We start from the raw sequence: 11,700 nt of genomic DNA, 5'->3' as shown, positions 1-11,700 counted from the left end.
ATAGTAGTCCCTGACGACATTCATCCCCAGTAGGCCTGAACATTGCACTGCTGTAGTGTGCAAGCAGTGTCTTTCACAACCAAAGCCGCGAAACCTGGAATCTTTTTACCAAAAACCTGGATGTCTAGCTCGAGATACCCCACATAGGGAATATCTAAGCCATTAGCTGCTTTACAGCTAACCACCCACATGTTGTAAGTTTAGGGGCACCCCAACATTGGAATACTTCTTTGAAGAGGGTCTCTGTAATGGTAATGACCATGGAACCTGTGTCTAGTAGACAATTAATCATTGTCTCACCAAACTGTACCTCTACCACAGGGCATTTACCTATTAAGGGCTGTGAGTTGTTTGAAAGAGGGGCAACCTGCTGAGAATTATTTGCATTATTATCTGTATTATCTACGAAATTCATACCTGAGGACAACCCAGCACCTGGGACAGCTTTGGGTCAGGATGGTCGTTTGGGAAGCTAGATGCTCTTGGCTTCTGACCCAGGCGACGCTGACGGAGGACACGTCCAGGCCTCCGACAACGGAGGCAGATTGGCTAGCCTTCTGGAGTAAACTGGTAATTTTGCTTAGGGACACGAGAAACAGATTGGTCGAGGATGGGCTCCATTTTATACAGACTTTTTACAATATTCTCAATTTGCAATTGTTGTTGGTTAAATTGTTAAATCCTAAAACAGACAGTTCTGATCCGTTCCCACCCCTCACAACATGGCAGGCCCCATCTACATTTACATCAGCCCCACAGTGATGGAGCCCAGCTCCTGTATGCCCAGGTGCTTTCTCACCCTCATCCACCCATCTGATTGCTTCCCGTCTCAGTTCTAAAGGCCTGATTCCACCGGACACGTTACAGAAGCGTTATGGCTGCGGCACGTCTTGGCCGCAGTCACCGCAGCAGATAGGTTCCACTCTAATCAATGACACCATTTCCACCGGGCGCGGCTGCGGAACGTATCAGCAGCGTCCCAGGAGCGGCTCGCCGTGCCGCAGCGCTATCATTCCGTTTCTATTTCAATATTTCAATGAAACATGTGCAACGTCAGCATCAGCCATTTTATTTGTTTATGAACAGTCCAAAGTCAACAGCACTCCCATGGGGCGCTTCTCTGTAATCAAACATTGAATGAACCCTCCCTATATTAGATAAATGGTTTAGATTGGCCAAACCCAGCCATGGAGATCTGTCTGAATAGGATTTAAGACAGGTATACCAGAGCAAATAAAACACAAGCTCACAGACCTTCTGGGATTGAAGCATTGACCGCTAATGCCAAACAAAGCTGGACGTTTTGTATTTATTCAGAGGTAGAGAAAGTGCCCCCACCTTTCAGGCTCAAAATCAATGTTTGATTTGTCCTTTGGTCTGGTCCTACTTCATTTCATTCGTACAGAGAGTCTGGACCTACTCAAATGACAAATCTTAACTCACTTGAAGGCGGGTGTCTGTTGAAAACTATCCGATCTGCCATACCCAATCGCTAACATTTGGCCGGGAATCACGTTGCGCGCAAGCTGTAAACAAACCAAACACTGTGCGTAAAGATGTCCGTCAACGACAGCTGACTTTAACGTCATTGATCTCAGCCACTTCCTCTGTTCACTGATTGGACGCAGAAAATGTAGACAGAGAAAACCCACTAACACCTAGTACTGAAGGGAAATTCAAATTGAGCGGAAGTACTTAGGCGGGCGGAGCCAGGCGAGTACTTTATGATTTGGTAGAAAATGTAGAGTCCTGCCTGAGCGATCGGCATATGACTGGCAGAGAAAAGGTCCTCTTTCTGTATACCATTTGCAGACATGGGGAACTCGAGTCACATGACTTTACTCGAGTCAACTTGCCGTGCCGCGAAACTGCAAAACCTTTGCTGCGCCGCAAAACCTTTGCTGCGCCGCAAAACCTTTGCTGCTCCGCAAAACTTGATTTGCTGCGCCGCAAAACTTGATTTGCTGCGCCGCAAAACGGCGTCAACGCGTTCGGGCAGCAAATGCATCTTTTGGTGTGAACGCAGGGTAACAATAACTCAAACTATTCAAAACATTCCAAAACCATTATGTGAATAGTTTGAAAATGTTTTCATGATCATTACCTCCAACTTACCAATCAAACGGTCCTACTGCACTCCCCCTCCCCCCGTGTGACCCCTTCGTGCACGTACACGTACTCAAAGCTCGTGACCCAGAGCAAGCTTCTGTTTGTTGTTATCCTGCGGTAGCTACTGGAGCTAGCTAACTAGCTAATCCACATATGGACCTAGCACTAGAAGACAACCCTAAACTCCAACCTAGCTAGCCTGGCTCGCTCTCGCGCATCTGTGTTCGCGCTCGTGCATGATTGCGCGTCCATGTACTTGGAATGGGTGGAGTCAGAGTCAGCGTTGAAGGAGAGGGGGTAGGACCATTTGAGTTGTGTTTTTTCAAAATCTGCTGGCGTATCGCAGATCCCATACCCAACCTTTAATCTAACTTTAAAAAGGTCATTTTGAGTCATCTGTCTCAAGTCTAAGTCAAGTCTCAAGTCATGAAGACCAAGTCAAAGTCAAGTCGAGTCTTTTATCAGTGTTAGTCAAGCAAGTCTCAAGTCCTCAAATTTGCGACTCGAGGCTGATTCGAGTAAAGTCATGTGACTCGAGTCCCCCATGTCTGCAAATGGTATACAGAAAGAGGACCTTTTCTCTGCCAGTCATATGCCGATCTCTCAGGCAGGACTCTACATTTTCTACCAAATCATAAAGTACTCGCCTGGCTCCGCCCGCCTAAGTACTTCCGCTCAATTTGAATTTCCCTTCAGTACTAGGTGTTAGTGGGTTTTCTCTTGTCTACATTTTCTGCGTCCAATCAGTGAACAGAGGAAGTGGCTGAGATCAATGACGTTAAAGTCAGCTGTCGTTGATGGACATCTTTACGCACAGTGTTTGGTTTGTTTACAGCTTGCGCGCAACGTGATTCCCGGCCAAATGTTAGCGATTGGGTATGGCAGATCCGATAGTTTTCAACAGACACCCGCCTTCAAGTGAGTTAAGATTTGTCATTTGAGTAGGTCCAGACTCTCTGTACGAATGAAATGAAGTAGGACCAGACCAAAGGACAAATCAAACATTGATTTTGAGCCTGAAAGGTTGGGGCACTTTCTCTACCTCTGAATAAATACAAAACGTCCAGCTTTGTTTGGCATTAGCGGTCAATGCTTCAATCCCAGAAGGTCTGTGAGCTTGTGTTTTATTTGCTCTGGTATACCTGTCTTAAATCCTATTCAGACAGATCTCCATGGCTGGGTTTGGCCAATCTAAACCATTTATCTAATATAGGGAGGGTTCATTCAATGTTTGATTACAGAGAAGCGCCCCATGGGAGTGCTGTTGACTTTGGACTGTTCATAAACAAATAAAATGGCTGATGCTGACGTTGCACATGTTTCATTGCTCTGATGTTATGTCGGTCTTCCAATTTTGCCAAGAGGCAGTAGGCCTCTTGGGGTAGACGTTTCCAGGGGTAGACGCCTATGTCACTACCCCTGGATTGTCTGACAACGCCACCTCTAATTTGAGGGGAGGAGGAACCCGTTCACTTTCAATCATGAGTGCCTTCCGCTTTGCCGATGTGTCTTCCCTTAGCAGGAAGAATGACTTGAGGCATGAATTGGTGCAAAAATATAATCTTAATTATTGAAAACAGGTTGACCGGGTTAAAAACCATCTAAAAAGAGGGATGCAATGGTAGCAGTCTCTGATTACAGCTTACTCTCGTCTCCTTATGGAATATAAAGAAAAGGTCTGGTTCCCATGTGCATGCTGTCTAGCCACTGTGGAAGGCAAAAGCAGCAAAAGCTAACACCAAACAAAGGGAAAATCATGCACTATCTTCTAAATACTTAACACAAAAAGTAAATAATAAAAATGTGTATTAAGCAGTACATTAACGGTGCTTTGACACCGCCGCGCAGCAACCGCCCTTATAACTGCTTCGCTGCCGGAGCGTTCAGCGCGGCGTTGTGAAGGGCCATGCGTTTTCAAAAGCGGCTGCCGCCGAAAGTTTCAACACTGGGAAAGCTGAGCGGTAGGGAAAAATCTGTGTGCGTTCAAGTGGGCGGCCTCCGCTTACTGGTCAACAGCCGCTTTTGTAACCGCCTCCCCTTAACCAGCTTAAGTGTTAAACTGCACACAAGCTGAGAAATGTACATCGGCCAGAACCGCTTCTTCTCAGGGGGGAGAGATCAGAGAAGATTTTCAAAACCATACAATTGGCAGACTTTCCGTATTAGAGCACTCTCGAAGTTGGGTGTATGCTTTTGGGCACACCAAACCGGTTGAACCAGCTATCGACCAGGATCTTTGCTACTGTGACGGCTGGCTGATCCTTGGTTGGCACAGCCTGCATGTACTTAGAGAAAACATCCGTCATGACAAGCACATTATCTCTCCCGTCAGTAGCAGGTTCAAGCAACTGTTCTTACCCCACGATGAACGACTTTGGAGATGGCACAGCGCTGAGAGCTCTGACAGTGGTTCTCTATATCAGCTCCTATCCCTGGCCAATAACAATGCTGCCTGGCTAGGTAAGTCATTCGTCCCAGCCCCTGGTGCCCATGGTTGTCATTGAGGTTATTTAGAGTTCCTGCTGAAGGCATGATGAGCGCAACAACAGTTGAATATACAGCTCCCCATGCGGGTCAGTAACTTTCCTATAGAGCATTCCGTCTTTTTCCCAGAATGCGGTCCCACTGTTTAAAAAACTATTTACCGCCTCTGCACTGACTTGTGTAAACTGGACAACCTCTTCACTTGCATCCTCACAATGTTGCCCTTGAAAACTCAGCTGTGGCTCCTCTACGCTATTAACAGACGCAATGTTCCCAACACTTGTTTTGAGTGGACTGTAGCCCCTGCAACTCCTGCATTGACCAACGGCACACAAGCCTGTTAATAGAGAAGGGGATAAAAACAGGCCTTGGGCAAGGTCTGAGCCCCCAGGCTCTTAAAGCATGGTGGTGAGCGCAGCGTGTGGAATCTTTGGACAGCTTACTGGCACAAACCTTACTGACCCGGCTGGTATAAACTCCCCAGTGCCTTTTATGACACAAACCTGGCCCTCAGGAACAAGGGGGCAGGCTTCGTGCCTGTGACATTGACGGAAAGCTAGCTCCCAGCGTGTCTCTACCTGAATGGCAGTCAAAGAAAATGAATGGCAGAAAAAAGAAAAATAAAGCTTCCCCCTGTTGGGCAAATAACTCTTGATAGTAGTCCCTGATGACATTCATCCCCAATAGACCTGAACATTGCACTGCTGTAGTGTGCAAGCAGTGTCTTTCACAACCAAAGCCCCGAAACCTGGAATCTTTTTACCAAAAACCTGGATGTCTTGCTCGAGATACCCCACATAGGGAATATCTAAGCCATTAGCTGCTTTACAGCTAACCACCCACATGTTGTAAGTTTAGGGGCACCCCAGCATTGGAATACTTCTTTGAAGAGGGACTCTGTAATGGTAGTGACCATGGAACCTGTGTCTAGTAGACAATTAATCATTGTCTCACCAAACTGTACCTCTACCACAGGGCATTTACCTATTAAGGGCTGTGAGTTGTTTGAAAGAGGGGCAACCTGCTGAGAATTATTTGCATTATTATCTGTATTATCTACGAAATTCATACCTGAGGACAACCCAGCACCTGGGACAGCTTTGGGTCAGGATGGTCGTTTGGGAAGCTAGATGCTCTTGGCTTCTGACCCAGGCGACGCTGACGGAGGACACGTCCAGGCCTCCGACAACGGAGGCAGATTGGCTAGCCTTCTGGAGTAAACTGGTAATTTTGCTTAGGGACACGAGAAACAGATTGGTCGAGGATGGGCTCCATTTTATACAGACTTTTTACAATATTCTCAATTTGCAATTGTTGTTGGTTAAATTGTTAAATCCTAAAACAGACAGCAGAGCTGCCAACTTTTCAAAAAACCTTGGAGTGAGATTTTGTCGCGGGTACCCCTGACAACGCAGGCTCAGATTTGAGAGAATTGTATTTAATTGGATGTTGAACCCATGTTGTACCCTGCATTTAGGTGGTTTGTGGGTAGGCCCCAAGCCATTGATAGGGGCGGCTCACTGGAGATGGGCAATATTGGTTACATTATGTGACGCAAAGACATAGCTGAAGGTCCAAGGAGAAAAATCTCAAATAGTTTGGGAAATACCAGTGTCATTTGACCCATCTGTAACAAGGGTATAGGGGGCTTTTTTCATCTCCTTCACAAGCCCCTGTGTGAAATATGGCGCTATTGCTTCATTGGTAATGCAGGATGACTTTGTCCTAGCACACCTGTACTCCTGTGCTGTCTTCGAATCTCCGAAACATTCTTTTAGGAGAGGCCCTAGGTGGTCCGCAAAGGCTAGGGGGATGTTGTGAACTCCCAACCCAGCTGTCATTTTGACCTCAGCTCTTCTTGTCTGTAAGAAATTAAAAATGATTAGCCCTAACCCAAAAGACCATCATTTATTTCAAATCACCTGCAATAATTGGCCACAGGTAAAAAACACATTCAGCAACTAAGATCTCAAATTAAGAAAATTCTACTGTACTACACTACAAAACACAAATTAGTCAGAACTATCAACCATGACTTTACCGTGATCAACTATAACACACAACTCTTGACTGAACCTTGACAGGACCATTACACATATCATACCTTAGCATCTTGTGCAGACATGCCCCCAACAGAGGGAATGGGCATTGCATATTGTGATATTGTGGCTGAGGACTGGAGAGCCCGTTGCTTTTCTTGGTGGCTTTTGGTTTTTATGTGGCGCACTACATCTGTCACACCCTGGTGGCAACAGGAGTTTTCAATTCGGGACACTGCACACCAGTAGTGTGTGATGAGGGTCCCTCTCGTAATAAATGGCCATGAAGAGGTCCACTCATTTTTGAAAATGGATCTATATGTTGATGCTCCAGCCAGAGCACGACTCTTCTGGCCCTGGTGTTGGATTGGGGGAGACCCTTCTGTCTGTCCCTCTGTGTCTTCTTCCAACTGCTCTGTTGGTCGTGCTATTTGTCCTGTCTGTTGCTCCTCTGCATGTGCTTCTATTTGTCCTGTCTGTGGCTCCTCTGCATGTGCTTCTATTTGTCCTGTCTGTGGCTCCTCTGCATGTGCTTCTATTTGTCCTGTCTGTGGCTCCTCTGCATGTGCTTCTATTTGTCCTGTCTGTTGCTCCTCTGCATGTTTGTCAGTCTGTCCTGGCTGTAGCTCTAGCTGACCTGTCTCCTGCTCCCTCTGTCCCGTGTGTTGCTCCTCTGTCTGTTGTCCTGTCAGTGGTTCTGGCTGTTCTGGCTGTTCTGTCAATGTGTTTCTCTGTCTTTTTTCACTTGGCTGCTTCTTTAAATAAAATAAAAGGTTTCGCTTTTGTCCTGTCAAAGGTCTCTTACGGGACATCTTTGAAACCTTAAAGAATTAAAATGGCGATCATGTTGGTTTAATAACTCTACTCTCAGTTATAAGAACATGCCTACTTCTATTGCACACATTTCTTGTAGCCTATTATTTATGTTAAGGTCACCACACTAAATCAAGTCCACAGACACGCACAAACACAAACAAATCATTTCAAGATTTAAAGTTTAAGAGAGTGAGTTCTCAATTGAAATGCATTTCATTGTAACATACCTTGTAAGTAACGTCTCAGATGAGAGTTTACATTCCCATCTGACTTCTCGAGGTAGTTTTTCCCGCCGTCTCACTATTCTTCTGTCGCTAACTTCGGATGCAGGTTCAGTGGCGCTCAACAGCGCCATCTACCGTCGGGTAGTTTGGAAAGGAACGAACGCGTCTTTTTTTTTTTTTTTTTTCGCCGTGAGAAATTGGATGTGTGGCGTGTGTGCGTGTGTAAACAGGCAAAAGAGTGTGTCACACGGTGAAACCGTGAGAGTTGGCAGCTCTGAGACAGTTCTGATCCGTTCCCACCCCTCACAACATGGCAGGCCCCATCTACATTTACATCAGCCCCACAGTGATGGAGCCCAGCTCCTGTATGCCCAGGTGCTTTCTCACCCTCATCCACCCATCTGATTGCTTCCCGTCTCAGTTCTAAAGGCCTGATTCCACCGGACACGTTACAGAAGCGTTATGGCTGCGGCACGTCTTGGCCGCAGTCACCGCAGCAGATAGGTTCCACTCTAATCAATGACACCATTTCCACCGGGTGCGGCTGCGGAACGTACCAGCAGCGTCCCAGGAGCGGCTCGCCGTGCCGCAGCGCTATCATTCCGTTTCTATTTCAATATTTCAATGAAACATGTGCAACGTCAGCATCAGCCATTTTATTTGTTTATGAACAGTCCAAAGTCAACAGCACTCCCATGGGGCGCTTCTCTGTAATCAAACATTGAATGAACCCTCCCTATATTAGATACATGGTTTAGATTGGCCAAACCCAGCCATAGAGATCTGTCTGAATAGGATTTAAGACAGGTATACCAGAGCAAATAAAACACAAGCTCACAGACCTTCTGGGATTGAAGCATAGACCGCTAATGCCAAACGAAGCTGGACGTTTTGTATTTATTCAGAGGTAGAGAAAGTGCCCCCACCTTTCAGGCTCAAAATCAATGTTTGATTTGTCCTTTGGTCTGGTCCTACTTCATTTCATTTGTACAGAGAGTCTGGACCTACTCAAATGACAAATGTTAACTCACTTGAAGGCGGGTGTCGGTTGAAAACTATCGGATCTGCCATACCCAATCGCTAACATTTGGCCGGGAATCACGTTGCGCGCAAGCTGTAAACAAACCAAACACTGTGCGTAAAGATGTCCGTCAACGAGAGCTGACTTTAACGTCATTGATCTCAGCCACTTCCTCTGTTCACTGATTGGACGCAGAAAATGTAGACAGAGAAAACCCACTAACACCTAGTACTGAAGGGAAATTCAAATTGAGCGGAAGTACTTAGGCGGACGGAGCCAGGCGAGTACCTTATGATTTGGTAGAAAATGTAGAGTCCTGCCTGAGAGATCGGCATATGACTGGCAGAGAAAAGGTCCTCTTTCTGTATACCATTTGCAGACATGGGGAACTCGAGTCACATGACTTTACTCGAGTCAACTTGCCGTGCCGCGAAACTGCAAAACTGCGGCGCCGCAAAACCTTTGCTGCGCCGCAAAACCTTTGCTGCGCCGCAAAACTTTTGCTGCGACGCAAAACTTTTGCTGCGACGCAAAACTTGATTTGCTGCGCCGCAAAACTTGATTTGCTGCGCCGCAAAACGGCGTCAACGCGTTCGGGCAGCAAATGCAACTTTTGGTGTGAACGCAGGGTAACAATAACTCAAACTATTCAAAACATTCCAAAACCATTATGTGAATAGTTTGAAAATGTTTTCATGATCATTACCTCCAACTTACCAATCAAACGGTCCTACTGCACTCCCCCTCCCCCCGTGTAACCCCTTCGTGCACGTACACGTACTCAAAGCTCGTGACCCAGAGCAAGCTTCTGTTTGTTGTTATCCTGCGGTAGCTACTGGAGCTAGCTAACTAGCTAATCCACATATGGACCTAGCACTAGAAGACAACCCTAAACTCCAACCTAGCTAGCCTGGCTCGCTCTCGCGCATCTGTGTTCGCGCTCGTGCATGATTGCGCGTCAATGTACTTGGAATGGGTGGAGTCAGAGTCAGCGTTGAAGGAGAGGGGGTAGGACCATTTGAGTTGTGTTTTTTCAAAATCTGCTGGCGTATCGCAGATCCCATACCCAACCTTTAATCTAACTTTAAAAAGGTCATTTTGAGTCATCTGTCTCAAGTCTAAGTCAAGTCTCAAGTCATGAAGAACAAGTCAAAGTCAAGTCGAGTCTTTTATCAGTGTTAGTCAAGCAAGTCTCAAGTCCTCAAATTTGCGACTCGAGGCTGATTCGAGTAAAGTCATGTGACTCGAGTCCCCCATGTCTGCAAATGGTATACAGAAAGAGGACCTTTTCTCTGCCAGTCATATGCCGATCTCTCAGGCAGGACTCTACATTTTCTACCAAATCATAAAGTACTCGCCTGGCTCCGCCCGCCTAAGTACTTCCGCTCAATTTGAATTTCCCTTCAGTACTAGGTGTTAGTGGGTTTTCTCTTGTCTACATTTTCTGCGTCCAATCAGTGAACAGAGGAAGTGGCTGAGATCAATGACGTTAAAGTCAGCTGTCGTTGACGGACATCTTTACGCACAGTGTTTGGTTTGTTTACAGCTTGCGCGCAACGTGATTCCCGGCCAAATGTTAGCGATTGGGTATGGCAGATCGGATAGTTTTCAACAGACACCCGCCTTCAAGTGAGTTAAGATTTGTCATTTGAGTAGGTCCAGACTCTCTGTACGAATGAAATGAAGTAGGACCAGACCAAAGGACAAATCAAACATTGATTTTGAGCCTGAAAGGTGGGGGCACTTTCTCTACCTCTGAATAAATACAAAACGTCCAGCTTTGTTTGGCATTAGCGGTCAATGCTTCAATCCCAGAAGGTCTGTGAGCTTGTGTTTTATTTGCTCTGGTATACCTGTCTTAAATCCTATTCAGACAGATCTCCATGGCTGGGTTTGGCCAATCTAAACCATTTATCTAATATAGGGAGGGTTCATTCAATGTTTGATTACAGAGAAGCGCCCCATGGGAGTGCTGTTGACTTTGGACTGTTCATAAACAAATAAAATGGCTGATGCTGACGTTGCACATGTTTCATTGAAATATTGAAATAGAAACGGAATGATAGCGCTGCGGCACGGCGAGGCGACGGATTGCGTAATGTGCTTCTCATCGACTTCGGTGGAAATCAACATGTCTGAGCACATTCAAACTTCTCTCACACCACACCCTTTGGCTTCAATGTGACAATAGGTCACATTGAAGCCATTCAATCAATCCTTTATTTAACCAGGAAGAAATTCATTGAGATTAAATTCTCTTTTACATTTTCTTTTATTTCCTACTTGGGCTCAAGGTTATGTCATTTATGTGATTTATAAAGTATAAGGTTATGTTTGTTTTGTACTGTTTTAAGAAACAACTTTTGAATAATAAGTCGTCAAACTAAACAGTGTTGTCTCATTAATTATCCATCTTGCTCAGTAGTCGAACCTAGTAATCTGGCCCAGAATATTGTTGCATAAAGAATTCTTAATCTGCTAATCCAAAAAAGTGTTACAGTAGACCGAGGGCAGTGATGACGCTCTCCCCAAAATGGCTGCGCCCGTGAAGAGATTTGTTTTCTTTGTATTTGTACCACGTTGGTAGCCTGGCAAGCCAGACCCATATCGGAAAGATTTTGGCTGCAAATTCAATTTTCTGTCGCTAGGGGCGTCTAGGTTTCTAGGCTACCACGTTGGTTATTTTAATGTCGATTTTAAATGCTCTTACACACTTGATTACATTGCTACTTTATTCCGGTCACCAATTTATGAATTGCACGGTCTTGCTGTGCATGCAATACAATGTAAAGAGGTGCTTTGTTGTTTTTCGAGCTGGTTTGCTAAGGAGGCTAATGTTGCTAACTATAAACAACGACTAGCCAATATCAATGAATGTTCATAAAGGCCTCGTTCATGCCTTTCCGTGTCTGTTAGTTATTTTGCGTAACTGCGTGATGGTGCATGCCTGCCTAAGTGCGATAGACCTCGGAACATAGGCTACCGCACACGCACTGACCAGGTGTTA

General features: G+C 45.6%; 1 protein-coding gene across 2 annotated transcripts; it reads right to left on the bottom strand.

The window, feature by feature from the left end:
• Window positions 1–5,955: 5,955 nt before the first annotated feature.
• Window positions 5,956–7,869, bottom strand: LOC130387956 (uncharacterized). 2 transcript variants are annotated; one of them, XR_008896365.1, is made up of 2 exons: window positions 7,676–7,869; window positions 5,956–6,455 (listed from the first exon to the last, which is right to left on the bottom strand). XR_008896365.1 is itself a non-coding variant. In XM_056597250.1 (2 exons), the coding sequence occupies exons 1-2, from the start codon at window positions 7,442–7,444 to the stop codon at window positions 6,183–6,185; spliced, it is 1,020 nt and encodes a 339-aa protein (XP_056453225.1). In that variant the 5' UTR covers window positions 7,445–7,628; the 3' UTR covers window positions 5,956–6,182. The 2 variants fall into 2 exon arrangements, 1 of the variants encoding a protein (XP_056453225.1); XM_056597250.1 differs by lacking the exon at window positions 7,676–7,869 and adding an exon at window positions 6,698–7,628.
• Between the last annotated feature and the right edge of the window lie 3,831 nt (window positions 7,870–11,700).

The sequence above is a fragment of the Gadus chalcogrammus genome, chromosome 1 (genome assembly GCF_026213295.1).
Source record: "Gadus chalcogrammus isolate NIFS_2021 chromosome 1, NIFS_Gcha_1.0, whole genome shotgun sequence".
Taxonomy (NCBI): domain Eukaryota; kingdom Metazoa; phylum Chordata; class Actinopteri; order Gadiformes; family Gadidae; genus Gadus; species Gadus chalcogrammus.
This window is presented reverse-complemented; position numbering and strand designations above follow the sequence as displayed.